This window comes from Trichoplax adhaerens, genomic scaffold, assembly GCF_000150275.1.
Source record: "Trichoplax adhaerens TRIADscaffold_7 genomic scaffold, whole genome shotgun sequence".
Classification (NCBI taxonomy): domain Eukaryota; kingdom Metazoa; phylum Placozoa; class Uniplacotomia; order Trichoplacea; family Trichoplacidae; genus Trichoplax; species Trichoplax adhaerens.
The window spans coordinates 5,806,546-5,826,505 of NW_002060949.1; the positions used below are offsets into that span (position 1 = coordinate 5,806,546).

The 19,960-nt window shown below is 33.0% G+C and overlaps 3 protein-coding genes across 3 annotated transcripts; 2 read left to right on the forward strand and 1 right to left on the reverse strand.

The window, feature by feature from the left end:
* Positions 1-580: 580 nt before the first annotated feature.
* TRIADDRAFT_27529 (uncharacterized protein) lies at positions 581-5,798 on the forward strand (the record flags this gene model as incomplete). Its single annotated transcript, XM_002114175.1, has 14 exons — positions 581-689; positions 1,823-1,985; positions 2,123-2,183; positions 2,330-2,423; positions 2,572-2,679; positions 2,870-3,109; positions 3,295-3,451; positions 3,639-3,798; positions 3,943-4,133; positions 4,253-4,408; positions 4,646-4,751; positions 5,007-5,153; positions 5,349-5,555; positions 5,748-5,798. 14 exons carry the CDS (start codon positions 581-583, stop codon positions 5,796-5,798), a joined length of 1,950 nt encoding a protein of 649 aa, XP_002114211.1.
* Positions 5,799-8,387: 2,589 nt separating this feature from the next.
* TRIADDRAFT_64114 (uncharacterized protein) lies at positions 8,388-13,280 on the forward strand (the record flags this gene model as incomplete). The annotated part of the gene is made up of 13 exons (XM_002114176.1): positions 8,388-8,496; positions 9,618-9,786; positions 9,910-9,970; positions 10,066-10,159; positions 10,294-10,401; positions 10,589-10,824; positions 10,917-11,086; positions 11,242-11,401; positions 11,551-11,741; positions 12,235-12,340; positions 12,589-12,735; positions 12,884-13,090; positions 13,195-13,280. 13 exons carry the CDS (start codon positions 8,388-8,390, stop codon positions 13,246-13,248), a joined length of 1,812 nt encoding a protein of 603 aa, XP_002114212.1. The 3' UTR covers positions 13,249-13,280.
* Positions 13,281-18,687: 5,407 nt separating this feature from the next.
* Positions 18,688-19,647, reverse strand: TRIADDRAFT_58445 (uncharacterized protein; the record flags this gene model as incomplete). Its single annotated transcript, XM_002114492.1, has 1 exon — positions 18,688-19,647. One exon carries the CDS (start codon positions 19,645-19,647, stop codon positions 18,688-18,690), a length of 960 nt encoding a protein of 319 aa, XP_002114528.1.
* Positions 19,648-19,960: the final 313 nt, after the last annotated feature.

Here is a 19,960-nt window from a genome sequence, read left to right on the forward strand (position 1 = left end):
TCGTGTACAGTATTACAGAATGCGTTTAACTTTTTTTAATATTATTTTTAATTATAATTGATATCAATATGTAAATCGATTCTCTATCCGCTGATTTGGTTCATGTATGAGTGATACCGTGTTAGCTAATGTAAAGTTAATGAGCTCTGTTGAGGTATATAATAAACTTTATTATTAGAGATGCAGTATAATTTTAAGCTGATCTATAGTACTTTATGTCTTATCACTGGGCCTCCCCCGGAAAGGCTTTTTTGGGCATGTACCTCACTGAATCGTCCCTCTTTATGCACGGTACGTTAGCATGAGGGATTGGATTAGAAACAAACTCAGGCTGGAAATATGGTGATTTTGCTTACACGGAGATGCTGCAACATCAATCATAGCTCATACCATATCAAAATAATGTAGTTATTGTTCTGTACTGTGTAGTGTATAGTGGATACGCGTATACGGTAAGGCGTGGCATCCTTGTCCTATAGACAGGTACGGAATGGGTGTAGCCTTATTAGTTAGTGAGCGGGGAGAGAAGTAAAAATTTTTTGTTGGATAGCCCTTGCTTAAAATAAGGTTAAAGTGGAGAATGGATGCTCCGCTACTTAAAGAAAGAGAGAGGGCGACATTTAATGTTACTGAGCTGATCCATTTATTGAATGGAAGTGAGGAAGAAACCAAGAGACGCAAAGAATTAGGTAAAATTAACAATCCCTACCAAATTAAATAGCAGCTTGTTATCAAACTGTTGTGCAAATTGTTTATATCGCTTTTGATTCATCCCTTTACTTGAAAGAGCTAGTAAGCTATACGTATATTATACGCATACGTATATTTAAATTATCCAATGAGCGAACGCTAATCGATTTGTCTTCAAATAAAATCTCTGCAATTCATGCATGACTTACGTGTTTAAGTACGGTAAAATATTCTTGTCCTATGCGTATCGAACAAAATGCTGTACGGTTATTGATAAATTCCGAATCCCGATGGAGTAATGTACTTGCAAGCTTGGAAAAGGAATCATTGCTATTACTATTACTTTACAAAACATGGTGCATACGATAGCACGTTTTATAATTTAAGTCACTGGGCTCTAATCTCCGCGTATCTAATGGAAATCTATTAATAATAGCGCTCAATAATTATACAATTTATTCCGTTTAACTGGTTAGCCTGTAAATAAAAGTTAATCTTAATCAGATACACACGAATACGAAATCAAAATATTCATAGGTCCTTGTAATTATACGTTGAATTATAACTGCGATATTTTGTATCTTATAGAGTCCATAGTATCGGTGCATTTTTATAACTGGTACATTATTATCTCCTTGTCTGTGTACTGAATAGTTATCTAGACTATCATACTTTGGTCAAGAGCTTCCTCGCGTTCGTTACTGTATCCTAATTAGCTCTAAGATCTCACGTATATCTCATTGATCTCACTGAAAGTCTATCTATCAAATCTCCATAAACATGCAAAACTCCTTATACTACAGCTATACTAATATAGATGCATAGACACTAAAAGTTAACAACTTTAACAACTTCTTCGATTACTGTATACGATCTCGTACAAATGTTATTAAAATCAGCACATCTACACAAGAATATATCAACCTTTATATGTATTGTACAATGTACAGTATGCCATCTACTGTACTATACTGTATATATTATGATAAAGATTAGAGAGCATCATTGAGGAAAATTTTCGATGATGTGTAAAATGTATATTTACTAAGAGAGTGTATTAGAACTATAAAACCCTTAAAATTACAACATTATAATAATAAAAATAAGCCTGGATTTATTCACCGTGTCTTAGAATCTTGGTTGTATAATAATCCTGTATTCCGTCAAGATGACCGATATCAAATATCAAGAGAAGAAGTTTATGAACGTGGCTTGCAAAAAACGCGAGAGCTAGTCAATTTATGCAGACGGAAAAATATTAAGTTCGATAGCCTCGATTTTGCTCGTTTAAACATGTGAGTACAGTATTACCTTAAATTAACCATACTGTAGGGTTACAGCTGTATAATTGTTAATATATCTTGCCAATGCGTAAAAATCAATCCACACTCAAACAATTGAACTTTTGTGCCTTTTCTGTTATCCTGCCTAGCTCTACTCTTGAAGAGTTGCCTTTCTTCTTGCATGTAATAATGTTCATACCAACGATCAGGGTATAAACATTTTTTAAAAGTACCTTATTTTTTTCAATCAAAATTTTGTTACTATTTTGAAGTACTTGTTAAGTAACCTTTAAATTAATCACAACACAAATTATCCATGTACAATTGTACATGTATACTTCATTTGGATCTTTCAGGGCCAAGGAACAGAAGAACAAAAACGAAAATGGTTACCATTAGCTGAAGACCTAAAAATTTTGGGAACATACGCACAAACTGAGTTAGGCCATGGTTAGAGCTAAAATTGCACAGATATTCGATTACCTAATGTTTTTAGTATAAACATTTCATACCTGTAATTTTGCTTTATAGACTATGTGATTGTAGTTTCTATTGACATCCTCACATTTAACTGTAACTAACCAACTGTAATCATTAGGTACCTTTCTTCGCGGCTTGGAAACTAAAGCTACGTATGATGTATCTAGCCGAGAATTTATTGTAAACTCGCCTACAATAACTTCCATGAAATGGTGGCCAGGAGGATGTACGTGTATAATGATGACCTCTAAATAGCGCATTTACGGTATAATGCGAGACATGATAACAATTATAATAGTATTTTACTATAATGACTGGAGAAATCTTGTTAAGTAGTACAATAAGACTAAAATCCACTGTCTTCAGATTGCTTTATATTTATTTATTATGTCATATATGTCTTTTTATTTTTATAGTGGGTAAAACTTGTAATTATGCAGTAATTGCTGCTCAGTTATACACTAAGGGCAAATGTTATGGAATACATATGTTCATCGTGCAATTACGAAGTTTAGAAGATCATAAACCTTTACCTGGTGTGACTATCGGTGACATTGGAAATAAGTATGGTTTCCATACAGTAGATAACGGCTTTCTTCGCCTAGATAATGTACGGATACCTTATGAGAATATGCTAATGAGATACGCCAAGGCATGTATCACAATATTTTAAAGGCTCTATTGTATCATAATTCTTAAGTCAAAGTATATGCGTGTTCGTTAGCTGATTGTTAATCCATAATTGTATGGCCTTACTTTACAATTGCTGAAATTATAATGTGAAATCTATCGTAATGATTAAAGTTCTATTGCATCATTATACGCTAGGTAACTCCTCAAGGTGATTACATTCCTCCGGTAAATCCAAAAATTAATTATGGGACAATGACGTCAATCCGCGTTGATCTTGTAAAAGATGCATCCGTCATACTTGCAGCAGCTAGTACTATAGCTATTCGATACAGTGCTGTCAGGCATCAAACAGAAATCAGACCTGGGTAAAACTATAATAACTAATGTACACACAATACAACAGCACTGAAAATTTTAAGAAAACAGTTGTACTTCAATTAACAGTAAAGAATAATTATATAATTGGCATATAACAATCTGTGTAATGTATTTCGCCTTCGACAATTATCGTAAAATTATCGCTAACGCATCGAATCAATTTTTCATAAATAGAGAAGAGCCTCCAGTTCTAGATTATATAACACAGCAATTTAAGCTCTTCCCTCAAATTGCCACTGCCATTGCTTTTCATTTTGCCGGAGATTATATGCATCGAATATATGATAAAGTTCAATCTGAAATTTTTGATGGGCATCTCAGCGCCATAACGGAGGTATGCTAGACATGTAGATATTGTCAAACTAAAACTTCACTAATTTATGATATTTAGTGATATTGTACCCTTGTGCTTTATTATCAGGATTATATATCGAACTTATTATACTAATTAATTAATTTATCCTAACTTATTTTGTAGTTGCATGGGATTAGCGCTGGTCTTAAGGCCTTTACAACCGATACTTCGATAGCAGGTGTTGAGATTTGTCGGCGTGCCTGTGGCGGTCATGGTTACTCCAATGCATCGGGCTTTCAACGCTTCTATGAAAATTGGCTAGGATCCGCAACGTACGAAGGTGAAAATACAGTCATGTATTTACAAGCTGCGAGGTGATTCTGACTCACGTGATAAAATATTATATTTAAATTAAGCAAATCTAGTGTCAAACTTGACGTAGCAATAATATTCACTTAAGATCAATTATATGTGTATTTTAATTTGCGCATAGATACTTATTTAAATGCTATGATAACCCAAAAGAAGCCCCTGAAACAATGAGCTACCTTCGATACCCACAAAATAAGATGGAATGGAACGTAAAATCAGCCGATGATGTTTCCAATTATGCGACACTGATAACTGCTTTTGAACAGAGAGCTCTAAGGTAACTCTTTAAAATATAGTCTATACCTGTACAAATCCGATAGTTTAGCGATGAGGTACTATATATGTGTAAGTTGCCGGCAATTTTACGAAACCAGTTATTTCATAAAGTGTCTTTGCAAGATAAAGGTTAATTAATTAATTTATTACTAATATGATAGTGAAAACTAATAAACAAAAGCAATGATTTTAATATCTAATTAAGGTTTCAATTGTTCGATATACATTTATACTTCAGCAAAATTAGTAGTACTGCAAAAAAATTAAAAAATCTAACGCACTATGGGATGAATCGGAATGATGCCTGGAATGCAGCTAGCGTGGACATTCTACACAGTATTAAGGTTTGATATAGTCATATAACTTTAGCTTCTGATATTGCTATTAACTCACCGGATATCATAATAAATCAAGAGAGCTAGATTTTACTGATAATTTTGTAAATATTTTAACCTCGTAATTGTTATTATGTGTTCGTGCATTGTTTATTACACGGTATAATACAGTACGTTATCGATACACTGCAATGATTGCAGATATATTTAAGTGATTGCCCATTTTAATATTATTAGTTATTGTTTATTAATCTAAAATTTTAGGCCCACTGTCATTACTTTATCGTAAAAAATTATATGCAATCATTAAACCACTTAAAAATGAGTTCACCTCTACGTCAAGTGATGACTGCAGTAGCTCTATTATATGCAAATTATGGAATTGACGAGCATGCTGGAGACTTTCTCGAGGTATGTGGATGATTTTCAGTTAAAAGACTAACTTAGATTTAGATAATTAGTTTTACTCATTACGTTTAAATTAATTTGAAAAAAATAATCGTTCTTCTATGCAGTGAAGAAATGCATAATTTACAGGATGCATAATGAGAATACCCAGATTTTAGTTGATTTTATATCGGTGCCATTAATTATATATATATGTAGAGCGGGTTCATGAATGGTAAACAGATCAATCTCGTAAGAGCTAAGATATTGCAGTTATTGAAGGAAATTCGAGTAAACGCTGTGGCTATTGTAGATTCATTTGATTTTGATGATCGTTTTCTACGATCAGCTCTTGGCGCTTATGACGGGAATGTGTATAATCGTTTATTTAAATGGGCTAAGCTATCACCCCTAAATAAAACAGAGGTAATACTTAAATATCTATGCATTATTGAAGGAGAGGAATACAGTACTTAAACGTAGACTCTTCAAATTTACAAATCAAGTGAATATATCAATATAAGGTTTCGTTCGTTAATGTATAGAATTGCCTTATATCTTATTATTTACAATTGTCACTTTATTGTGGTTTATTGACTCGTGTAACATTTTCAACAGGTTCATTCAAGCTACAAATACTTACGACGTATCCTGCAGAGTAAACTGTAATTCCTGAAGTTAACTAAATTATTTTCATTGGTGTTAGTCCATGATGTAAAATGCTTTTCAGTATCCATTATTACACTCAATAATGCCATCTTTTACGTTGCGATTAATATATAACATTGCGGTATAAATACTTCATACCGCTGCTACATTTTTATGTATTATCGTCAACGTCCCACAGTATGTTAACTATACAAGGCTGATAGCCACTATATGATATATGATTTTATTCATGTATACGATATGGGCGCATTGTGCAGTAGACGGACCGTATTCTATAGGTAGTTAACAGTGTTTGCACTACGATCAATACAATATAGCTTGTCATGTTTCGTTATTTATAACATTTACAGTCTTGGTTATTCTCTAGCTTTATAATAATACGTGTGTGTACATTGTACAGTATATGCACTACAATAATTATAATCAGTTGAAGTCATATGCATATAATATGCCAGTGTGCAGTGATTCCATGATAACGGAGTAACTGATTCCCGGGGTTCTCCGTAACAATAAAATGCAAAGTAAAAGGTATAAGTACTGTTGGTATAGTATAAGACGCAAAGTATAGCGAGCGAGAGATCGATTAGTCATTTACTGTTTATTACGTACATCAATTATTATGGTATATGTTATACTTACTGTAATTTTACAACCTTGTGCTCTGTATGTGTGCTATTTCCACAACTGTAAATACTACCGATTTCTTTCTCCGATTTTATTTATTGCAATAGTCGCAGAATTCGCATTTTCTGTCGTTACTTCACGACAGCTTACATGGCTCTACCGTAACTATCATATTGAATGCAGTTATGATGTATTACTCCAATAAAATGTCCATTTTCTACTAAAATCTTTGATGCAATTCTCTGAGGGGCAACTAAAGTCCGCTACCGCTACTTATCGAACCCTTTGTCATACGCATAGCTAGTAACAATTATGCGCATAATGTTTAATAACTGCAGTAAATGAAAAATGTAACTGTCGATTCATCATACGTTAGGCATTAAAGCTCTCAGTAGTTGATCTTAGAACTTGTTCATTTGTCAATCACCTGTCGAGATGATTTAATTTTACACTATTCGATGAGTATATTGACACATTTGAGAATTATCAATTATAGTATATTATTTGCCAAGCTTTTGCATCGTCGTCGTACAGTATACGTAAATATAATGTACAGTGTCTGTCAAGTTAGGATTTGATCAATCATGATGTTGTAATAGCTTAGCGTCAAGGTGGCATTGGTATGGTATGCTAGGCGATAGTTTATATAACGTTACCATTAAAATCCACTTGATTCATGTCCACCTGCACATCTGCATGGTGAAGTACAGTACGACGGTTTGGCAGACGTTGAGAAAGTAAACTTAGCATTGATTACAGTACGGACTGAATGCAGGTAATGTGCCCTTTGCTTACAGCTTTGCACCGAGGATATCGTACTGCATGCATAGTAGTGGTAGAATAGTAAGTAGATCGATTAGTACAGCATTTAAATTACATGAGATGATTTTGTATATGTATGTTATATATACTGTTAACCAATAAACAGTAGAGTAAAAATTTCATTCTAAATGACTGCAACAGCAACCAATGAGCATCAAGCCAAGGTTGGCGTTGTCGATGACCTCTGCGATGACCTTTTCCAGGGTTAGGTTGGCGAGGTGATGACCTCCAGGCTTGAGTTAAGAATGTATAGAATATCTACTGTACTTAAAAGAGCGAAGGAACTCCTACTGTATTCCTTTTAAATTTCTAAAATACTGTAGTGTTGATCTTGATTAAGCCATGATGATATCCTGTTGCTTAAGAATCGTCGTATGTCGTCCTTATTGCTGCCTCAAGCCGTGTTATCCAACCATGATCCCCTTTTAACACTGTCCGTAGTTGTTGACCTTATTGCGGTTCAAGATTCTGTCATTGCGATAGTCATTTCTATGGAATACTACCTATCTAAAAATCGATTCTGCAATCGTGACCATTGCAGATCGTGACAGAGCTATACTAACTAGTATTGCATGGGTTGATGAGCTAAAGTAATACTGTATGTGAACAAGACAATCAACTTTTCACTGCACTGTAAGGACCCCATTGCAACCTTTCTATAAATTTGATTTAACGACCACTTTCATCTTAGTCATTCCATATTTTGAGTGATCAACCACACCATGGCAAGAACACAATGACGCCAATGATAGAGTGAATCGTGTGTGAAGTCAAGCAAACATTTCAAGCATTCGTAGTCTCATCCCTCCTTTGAGGCAAAGGAGGTTGAACTAAGGTTGAACTCATCACCAGCCATGACGCGATGACCCCAGTTCTAAACAAACAATACAGTAGAAGAAAAGGTTCAGTACTGTACAGTACTGTACACTGTACACCACAGTGTACTGTAGATTGTACTGTACAATATGACTACAGTACTGTATGACTACCAGCGTACTGTACTGTACACTGTACTGTGATCGCTGGTGACATTAAACATACGCACGTACAGTACACTATTGTGCAGTTCGTGTTGGAAGAGGACGCGTTCACTAACCAAATCCATTTCAAGCAGTGAAAAAAAAAATCATTTTACTCTACAAAATGAGCGAATCACTACAAACTGAAAGAAAGAATGCAACATTTAACATCAAAGAGCTCACTGATACCTTAAATGGTGGCCCAGAAGAAACGAGAAAGCGCAAACAAATTGGTTTGTACTCAAATTGAGTAGTTCAAAAATGGAAAATTTTGTTAGAAGAACGTCTTAACCCTACATACGAGTATGTACCCCATAAGTACTGACGTCAGCTGCACAGCAACATCATCGATTTGCAGCAGTTCAATATGTCTTATTGTAGAGAAATTCAATTAGGGTGTTAGGATAAGCCATTCTGAAATAGACGATCTTTAATTATTGGCCACTTTAGTTGCTGTCATGACGATTGATCTCGATAGAGTACAGATCTTGTTTGCACAGCAAGCAGCGTTTTGCAACCAAGATGCAATCACTTTCGAAATTCAATAACTGTATTTGGAATAGGAGTCCACTGTTGCAGTTGATATTCTATTATAAAAAAATACTATGCCAACCTGCAATAGGTATTATAAATTGCAAAGACTCGTTTGAACATTCTGATAAGTAGAAGCTATCCATGCTCATTGCTCAAATTGCTCATGGTTTAGCTCTTGCCTACTCCCTTCAGCCGCCTTTCTATCCTAGTTACAGTATCATACCATTTGTTACGTAATGTGAGTAAAAATTGGAGTACTGTAGTCTGTAGTGATGTCTAGGGATAGAAAGTAGAAATATGAAAACTCACTTCAAGAGTTTGCTACTGCTTTGGTCCTATACCATCAGACCACCACTAACGTCGATATAAAATCGATAGTTTGTCTTCATTCACTTTCTTCGGTAAATAGCATGATGTTCAATATCTACTCCACTCTACCATGGACTACTAGAAGAAGACCTAGTAGTCCATGACTGTACTCATACCTCGTTACGACCCTTTTCAATTTGGCCTTGAGACATGATCCTAATCAGTGCTCCATACAATCCCATCGTTGAAAAACGAGACGAAAATGCAGACATGTCACCTCATAGCATGTTCCATGAAGTAAAATATCCGCGTACTATCTCTTTTTTCTGTCTTTATGAATATATTAACTGTGCCTTTGCAGATAAATCTTATTTATATTTTTGTTATTATCCCAGCATGATCTCGTAAACGTAAAGCTTTTTCTTTGTACCTTTTGAAAGTAAGGATAGGAAATCCTTCTAGCATGTTAACCTAGTACTTGAGATTTCTAACTTTCGTTGTTATCTCTTAGAATCATTGGTCTTTAATACTCCAGCCTTTCATCGACAGGATCGATTTCAGCTATCGCGTGAAGAGATCTATGATTATTCCATTAAGGTATATGGTGAATTAATCAAATTATGCAAAAAAGAGAACATCGAAATCCGCTATGATAATCCAGACTACGTTCGATTAGTCGGGTAAGTGAGCAGTTCGTCTTTCAGTAGATACTACTGTAATATGGATTACATATTGAGAATTTTTAGACAAGTAGGTAATTGGTTAACTGATCGTTAACATGTAATAAAATTTTCTTCATGCAGTTGCATTCCAGAAGAAATACCTGTTGGCCTTCATGTAGGAATGTTCTCGTCTTCGATTTCGGTGAAAATTATATACTGAATATACAGTATATAACTCTCATATGCAAGGATATAATCGCAAATTATCTCATTACTTATCTATTTATACATGTATAGGATCAAGGAACAGAGGAACAACAGAAAAAGTGGATACCTTTAGCCCGAAATTTTAAAATATTTGGAACTTATGCACAAACTGAATTAGCACATGGTAACTATTACCAGACTACAATAATAGTTAGTAGTACATCTATTGCACATACAAGTTCGTGAAAGGCTAGCAAAAGTAATTCCGAAGAAAATGTTTATCCGTTCTAATTATCTATAATACGTGTTTACGCAAAGGTACCTTTGTTCGCGGCTTGGAAACTACCGCTACTTATGACGAATCGAAACAAGAGTTTATCTTAAATTCTCCTACTATAACTTCAACCAAATGGTGGCCTGGATTTTGTTAGTTCAATTTATAGAAAAATTATAGAGTATATAGTCACTATAATGAAATGCTCATGTAGTACAAGACGTAATTGTTAATATATTAACAAAATACTTGAATTCTCGTCTCTTTGAAATAGACGAATTTAGTAGATCATTAAGCTACTTGTATGATAATTGATAACATTATCAATTTTGCTTACAGTGGGTCGAACCAGCAATCATGCAGTAATTGCTGCCCAATTATATACTAAGAGCAAGTGTTATGGAATCCACATGTTCATAGTTCAATTACGAGATCTAAAGGATCACAAACCATTGCCTGGAGTTACTATTGGTGATATCGGTGATAAATTTGGTTTTGATACCGTTGACAACGGTTTTCTTCGGCTTGATAATGTTCACATTCCACGTGAAAATATGCTAATGAAATATGCAAAAGTAATCACCTATAAATAATAATTATGAATGATGCGTTATAATAAGTACTATCTATTTGGGTAACTCGATTTAAATAGCCAATTTTTCTTTAGGTTACACCCGAAGGCAAATATTTGCCACCCACTAATGCAAAGGTTGCCTACAGTGCTATGACACTAATCCGTGTTGTTCTCGTTAGAGGCTCAGCAAAGGCACTTGCATCTGCTAGTACTATAGCTATTCGTTACAGTGCTGTAAGACACCAAACTGAAACTGCTCCTGGGTAAGACATGTCTTAATGTTGCTTTTATTACTAAAGTAATTTTTTTTCAATTCTGTAGGACAAGTATTTAAATTTAAATTTTACACAACTAAAACTCTTAACTTATTAGTCTTTATATTTTAGTTATAATCGATACAACTATTGTTCTTTAACAGAAAAGAGCCTCAGGTCCTCGATTATGTAACGCAACAATATAAGTTATTTCCTCAGCTTGCTACAGCTCTCGCCTTTGGCTTTGCTGGAAACTACATGATTGACACATTTAACAAAATACATTCAGAAATATCAAGTGGACAACTTGATGCTTTATCCGAAGTATGGAGTTAGCTACAGACATCATCTAAATTGACTCATTATATATATATATATATATTATATTATAATTCATGCTGTGGTTCATATTCTTCATGTAATTTAATCTTATCCACAAGCAATTCTTAAGCACCAATTCTTTTACTATATAGCTGCATGGTATCAGCTCTGGTTTAAAAGCGTATACCACTGATACAGCAACGGCTGGTATTGAGGTTTGTCGTCGTGCTTGCGGTGGTCATGGATACTCAAATGCATGTGGCATTCAACATATCTACGCTAATGTGCTACCTTGCGTAACACTGGAAGGCGAAAATACAGTAATGTACTTGCAAGCAGCCAGGTAAAGAACTATTTATTGCAATATATTTCCGCATTTTGGAATATTTTAAATCTATCTGCTTGCTAACGACATTTATGTTATATTACTGCTGAATCGACTACTAGGTACTTGCTAAAATGTTTCCGCAATCCTGACAAAGCTCCAGATACAATGAATTATCTACGAAACCCACAAGTATCAGACAAGTGGAAAGTACAGTCACTGCAAGATCTGTCCAATTACGATATGTTAATAACTGCTTTCGAACGTAGAGCGTTGAGGTGCTTAGTCTAATATACGACGTATATGATTTAAACATCTCAATCATATTATAAAACATTATTTATTGTATCATATAGATAATTATAGTAGATTGATACCAAAATAGAGATATTTAATAGTTGCTTATAGAAATATAATTGACGTTGTATCTTACTCAGTCCATAAAATTATTATGATCTGCATAAAGTGTAACGCTCTAAAAGCTGTTATTCCGCTTTCAATTTATCATTAGTAAAGTTATCAGCACGATTAAGAGACTAGAACAACTTCGTCGTAGTGGGATGGACCAAGATGAAGCGTGGAATACAGCAGGAATAGAACTTGTTCAAGCTGCTAAGGTCGATAGTTACTGTATGATCATATTTATACTTTGTGCCTATATAATTACCTTGGAATGTGTTGACTAGTACAGCATTTCGTGTCTTAAATATACCATGAAAGAATTGAAAAAACTTGTAAATTATCTTACAATTGATCGTTGTAATTTATTGTTAGTACTATGCAATAAGGCTATCATTGATTTCATTCTTTCATATTTATAAATTAAAAATAGTTCTAAGCATAATATTAATTGACACTACTTTAGGCGCATTGTCACTATTTTATTGTAAAAAATTATTTACGATCATTGGAGAAATTGAATATGACTCCATCTCTACGTAAAGTGATGAATTCAATCGCTCTATTGTATGGAAACTATGGCATAGATGAAAATGCCGGAGACTTTCTGGAAGTACGTAATATTTGGAGTCTAATCTTTTGCGAATGTTTCATTGTAATACTATAATAGTAGATCTATCAGGGCTATCTTAACCACTTAATGCAACATTAGAATATAAGCGACCATTTTTAATAATTGACATTTTAATTAATATCTCTAGAGCGGATTTATGACTGGCGAACAACTCAATCTTGTAAAAGCTAAAATTTTGCAATTGCTATCGGAGGTCCGACGTAATGCCGTGGCAGTAGTAGATGCATTCGATTTCGACGATAAGTATTTACGCTCAATTCTTGGCGCCTATGATGGAGATGTATACAACCGCTTATACAATTGGGCTAAATCATCACCGTTAAATAAAACAGAGGTAGTATTTTACTAGTATGACATTCACAAGGAGTAAATTTCTATAATAAATCATTAGAACAATTTTCAAATTTCATCAATTGAAATGATCTTTCTCTAAATCAGGTCCATTCCAGTTATACCGAGTATCTGCAACAACTGTTGAAAAGCAAGCTCTAACAACGTAAATGTCGAAAAATCCTGAAAAGCTGAGCAAATGCTACTAATAATACATAAATTGCTGTAATAAAATTAGAATGAATAGTGTAGCTGCAACTGAAAATATTTTACAAAGATATTGCTATCCTTGTAGGAACAAATGTTAACTATATTTTATTTTATTAAATAAAAATAATTGCAATGATCAGATTCAAATGAAATCCTTATCGTACTGAATAAGTAAACTGTAACTTTTGGATGAGTGACTTTGTTGACCAACTATTACAAGTATTTATAACACGCATTACCTGGTAACCATTAGCAATATGATTAATTTCTTATTGTTTACCCTAGGTTAATAAATTAAGTTTTACGAGTTTACTTCATATTCTTTCAGCATGATACACTTTTTATTCGTACTTCGGACTCGAGCTGTTGGTTAAAATAGCAAGCTTTATATAAGTGTCATTCTTCAAACAGTGCATTTATCTAGTTTAAATCTATTCGTTAACTTTTTTACCCTTTACGCTACCATCATCAGATGTTTTATATTTAAACTTGGGTTGGAGTTGTTGGTTTAAGAATAACATCCTTATATTTGTAGTTAGCAATTTAACTCCTCCCATACGCCTAAAGGAATGAGCATACTCAACCTACACAAGTGAAGACTAAAAATTGTCGATAACCCTTTATATTATTATACAAATACATTATCCGAATCTTGAACAATAATGGAAACGGTCGATTAGGTAAAGTACAGTATTTATGTCAGTCAATAAACCATCGGATCTCACGAAACAACATTCCCTACCCCTATTGTATGCGATACTAGCCAAGAATGTTAATATCTTATCCAGTACGAGAGTGTCACTTATAATAATCAATTATGCCATCGCTAATTTCAACGAAATAGTAACGATATTCAAATTACTGTAGAAAAATGAGTACGGTATCAAGCCCAGGTTCAATAAACACTTAGTTCATGCTTCGTCTTCAGTAAAAGAAAGCATATTTACCACAAAATTTCTTATTAGAGAGTGAGTCCATTCGGTTTAAGTTGGTAGACTATGAGGAACCTAATGTGCTTTACAACGAATAATAGTACACGAATGTATGGAATATTTTCTATGAAATTTTACTTTTTCTATTAATACAGTACAGGAACAAAAAATATTGGATAATAACGACACGATGTAATAGCGAAAGTAAATTTTACTTGTTCATAACAATTGTAAATTAACGATACCCCTTTAAATATATGTAGTATATACTGCTGGTTATTGATTGAAATTTTCTCCTAATTACTGTTAATTTTAGACAGTCGCTAAAGAATAACATTCAGCTCCTAGAAAAATTTTGCATTGTATTACACACGTAGAAATTTTCTGTACCTAAAAAGGGGGAATAGACTCCGTTGACATCTATTAACCTTAAAGAATAATTTCGGGTTATCAGTGTTTTAACCCTGGATTCCAATTGCCTCTGATCATCTTCACTTTAAATGTAATTATCTAATTAGACATGTAGTGTTTATAAAATTTTGTATATAACAAAAGAATTAGTGTAAAATTCTTTTTAAACTTCATTCACTGTATTTGATTCAACAATGTCTTCATTAATTATCTATAATCGAATGAGTTATTAATTATTATAGCAAACTGATCGATCAAAAGTATTATGAACCGTGTGAAATTGTATTGAAAGTCCGATTATGCCGTTACATTTCAAATTAAAAGTGATTAAAATTAACCAAAATACATATTAAAACCTATCACACTGATATCATTCTTGTGAATGGATCTTCCTGACGAAAATCTAACTTATAGCTTAAGATCGAACCTGTCATATATCAAATGCCATTAGATTCATTATATATTGGTTAACGTAAAACCATCGACAACTGCTGCACCGATAACTCGAATCTTTTGCAACCTGGTTCATTTTCATGCAATTTTTTAATACTATATGATTAATATCTAAAGGGAATATTGATTATTTCAATTACACTATCACATCTATCTACGCACAGTGATACACATGCTATAAATTTATCATTAGGAAAGTATTGATAACACCGCAGAATTTAGGAGAGATTATACCATGAAACTGGATAAATATTGATAAAATTGAAAAAAATTAAATTCTACTGTAAAACAAATATTAATTATTGCTTATAGGGCAATTAAATTTTTAACGTGTACTTTCCTCTTTAGCCCCTGATATTTACGTTTTATTATGAAATGTAAAATGAATTTTATTGCTATAACTAACCTCCAATAATTAAATAATATATTCTTTTCGTTATCAATATGAGTATATAATTATATATATAATGAAAAGCTATTTGTAGAGAGACAATTGATATCAATACCGGCTAGAAGTAGAAAAAAAGTCTTCCAATTTTCTCAGCAATGAATTGTGTGAATAGAAGTCGATTATGTCTTGCTGTCTAGTGGAATGTGATAGAACAAGTAAAATGAAATAATTTTAGTAATATATCGGTTAAAAAATGGTTAGTAACATGACAATATCGAAAGTAGAGAGTCATTCAATCCAGAAATTCTCACTCTACTGTGCTAATCATCATATGTCATCACATTACAAAAAATTCTTTAGAGTTGGTAATTTTAATTCCAATAAATTTTATAGCCAATTTAATAAAATTGTCCTATGTACAAGTATTCCGTTAGACTTAAGAATTCTTAGAACTGATCATAGCATAAATATTAGGAATTAGTTAGCTATCGATATGAAAAATAATTACTTATAAATTAACTTACAAGGTAACTTTAATCTTGAAGTTATAAATAAGTCATTTAGGTATTAATGAGTCCGCTATTAAATTTAAACTGATCGACATTAAGAAAGAAAATTCCATACTGATTCAGAATATCAATCATTGCGGTTAGCAGTGAGCACGAAATGATTAAAATTCTTCTAAACTTTATCCAAGAAAGCGACTTCAATATTAAACCGCTCTAATATCTATATATACACGTATATACAGTTGACCGAAAACTATATTAACAGTCCTACCTTGCATTAGATAGATGCCGATCGATATAAAGCTTCAGTAACTAGAAGATTTATCGTAATAATCGCTAATAAACCTCGAAATGATCGAAGTCCTTCTAGAAAGTATCTCAGAAAGAGGCTGTGACATAAAGAGTAACCCTAGCAGTTTTCCGGAAAGCCCCGTAGTAAATACCCTTTTCCCGTCTTGGATCGATATTGATCCATATGAAATATTAATAATGTTAGGTGTTAAGCTTTAAAGAGTTAAAGAATTCAAAAGAGGATTTCGCTATGAAGGCAATTTATTTTGCTGATCTTAATCTAATTCTACGCGCAATACATGTGCCCTTATTACTGCGTTTATCATTAATAAATAGGACAGCTGAAGATCCCTTTTAAATCTAAATAGGAATATTAAACTATAAATAGTACCTTCCGATTTATTTATTTATCGAATTTGCACATCTTGATGACTCTTTTAATACTCAGTCATTTAGAGCTAGCAAATAGTGCAGTAAACAGTTTTTCTATCAGGGGAAATTATTGAAAAAAATACATGCGTTTTATTGATTACTGTACCTTTGCAAGAAGTAATATAACCAATATAAAACAGCCGATTACTATAAATATGATAGCAGGAAAGATATGTGACCTAGGCTAGAATTCAATCTTGGAAAATAGTGACAGATTTATGGCATAATGTATGGTATATTATGAAAAATCGAATGACAGCTACATCAGTAAGAATAATATTTAGTCGACGATTAAAATTTCTATTAATTCATTTTTCCATATGTGATATTAGTATTTAAACGCAAAATACGATAGTCATTTCTTAATAATGGTTGCTATTCAACTTTAAGAACTAAAAAAGAGAAATACCCACACAGTGGTGGTACTGATATCATACATGAATAGAATTTAGAAATAGAGAGTAAATAAATTCCAGGCTTTATCGCTTATGTAACGAGAAAAGGAAGAATATTTGTAAATGTAAGCCAGGATATGTCGAAAATTGGTGCTAATTAATTAATTATTATGTACCATGGATAAATATTGAAATTGTGCATTCATTTAGAGATCATTTATAGTGCATTTTAATACTCTAGGAATTTTTCGATATAGTTTTTGTGCTACTAACATAGCTAATAAAAACTTTCCTGCTAGGTATAGTTACAGTTATGATGAAATTATATTATTCTGTTTGCAAGCTTAAAACTCTACAGTTACGTAATGAATTTCCAGCGAAGATTAATTCGATTAGATTGTGATGAAATCATAATGTTACGATATATGTACAACTTAATCAAGTTTAAATGATATCGTTAACAATGAGTTCTCAGCGAAAAATTATCTAATACAGAGCTATAAGTGCTTAATTATCATAGAGAGGAAAGAGAGAAGAGAACATAAAGCGACTGTCGAATCTAAAGCTACGGTATATTAGTCTACGATGATCGATTCATTTTTAATGGATAGGAAGGTTTAAATTATCATCATATTAATATGATCGGCATAGAGCAATTATATAGATAATCTAACAGAATTAATTATAATGACAAATGAAGTATGAAATTGATTCGATATGGCTAAATTTTTAATGTTAATCTATCCTCCATATTATTCTCTCCTACGCCTATCATCACTTTCTTTCACTTTTCGTGGCTGGCTAATTTAAGAGAATAATTAATCGATATTAGGCTATCGATTATCGTTGTTCATAATAGCATACAAAATTAATTAATTAATGATGGAGCTTTGAGATAGACTTACTGCTATTGCGATATCATTTTATGCTCAAAAATAGAAAAACTGAATCGATTAAGATCGCTAGTATACGATCGGTAATAGTGTACAAATAGAGCAAAAGTTTCCATGACATCTTACTCAATCTCATTGTAAAATAATGAATCTATAAAAAAATTTAAATAATGTAGCAGGGTAAGTTATAACTTCTATGGAAGAGTTAAAGTTGATTGAACTAGAGCCTTGACTTGCAATCATCCAGTTAAAATAGATTCGATTAAAAACCTTTCTATGTTAACTTGCCATCATTATATCAATATAGTTAGACATATTATTCTGTGCAGAATGATTGCTTACTATAATATTTAATTAGTCAAAACGTAGATGAAATGAATTAAGCGTGTATGTAATAAAGGAGTAGAGCAAAAATAACGGTTTAAATTCATCGGTTGAGACAAAATTAAGACGAAATAATCCTACAGCACTAACAGATAGCATTATTCTGTTTTGGAAGTAAATGGTACGGATAAGAGTTGTCATGATCTATTGCATACCAATCCATAATGCATTCTTTCCTACTTCCTTTCCTACGATAGGGAATACTGCAATTTGTTTAATATTTAAAAAGCCATGGATAATGACGGTTTGTATTCTATCATAATAGAAGGCCAATGTATTCGTTGTCGTTGTTGAAGAAAATTAAGGAGTCTTAATTTGAGGTAAATGCATTTTGGAATTTTCTGCTGTTGTTCGAACCGCCATAAACGGTAATGCTAACTTAGCACGTTGTTCACCTTGAGCATAAGAAGATCTTCTAAAATACCTTTTCGATTTATCAGGATCGGAAACAATTTCATGGATGGCTGGATTATTCTTCATTCCATATAGCTTTTCAGCTGATTTTCTCCTTATGTAATGGATGTCTCGTACTTTTTTCTCTCGAGATACTTCCGATCCTATGGTGGAACTACGTGGTCGAGCAAGTAAGAATTTTTCATCCATTTCAGCGGTTAAATGATTAACTTGAGAATTGATAATCTTATTATTAGTATCGGTGACGGTGACTGTAGTTGTTGTTTCTTTTGCAGTTGGTGATGTTGTTTCTTTTTGATTCGGAGATGATGTTTCTCTTCGATTTAGAGATTGATTAAGAGACGAGGATCTAGGTATCCCTTTACCTAGGCTATGAAGTCGTTGTCTAGAGCGACCAGTTGAATTACTTCTTGGTCGGACTTTTGCCTCTTCTTCATTATTCAATGATGGATCAGACGTTGTCCTATCAGCAATAGCATGATTTACTATATCAGGATTCGATGCATAATTGCTATTGCTACCGCGTCTTGATGAATATTTGGCGCATGTAACATTGCTATTAGCAACGACCATACTTTGCGATCGAGGTCTCATCATAGCAGATGATTTATCTTGGCTAGTTCCAGCAATCGCTGCTACTGCTTTAACACTTCGAAGTAGACTGGCTTTCTCTTTAGCCATTTTTTTTTTTAAGGCTTGAGTATTCTTATCATATTTCTCTAGTTGTTTTTGTAATTGCCTATCATATAAACTATTCATGGATAGGATCTCATCGGAATATTCGCTCCTAGAACGGACAACGCTAACTGGCATATTTTTCAATGTTAGTGATGACCGAACACTCATGATTTTTCTTGTGTGGTAATATCAATGCAATCAATAAATTCTACTTGACTTTTAGAATTGATTCTTTCTGTCTTACACGATTGAAAATTTTTTCTTTAATAGTCTATCAATTTGTATAATCAAGACAAAATAATCATAATGATCAATGCTTAAAGGCATTGACTACTTGTTTAATCAATTGAAATACTGAACCCCATAAATTAATCATTAATTTAGTGTAGCTAAAATGAATTAGCTGATCAATACGGGGGGACAAGAAGCGAGAGAACTGGATGGCTTAGTGGCCAATCTTGTCGGTAGTATTATTCCCTAG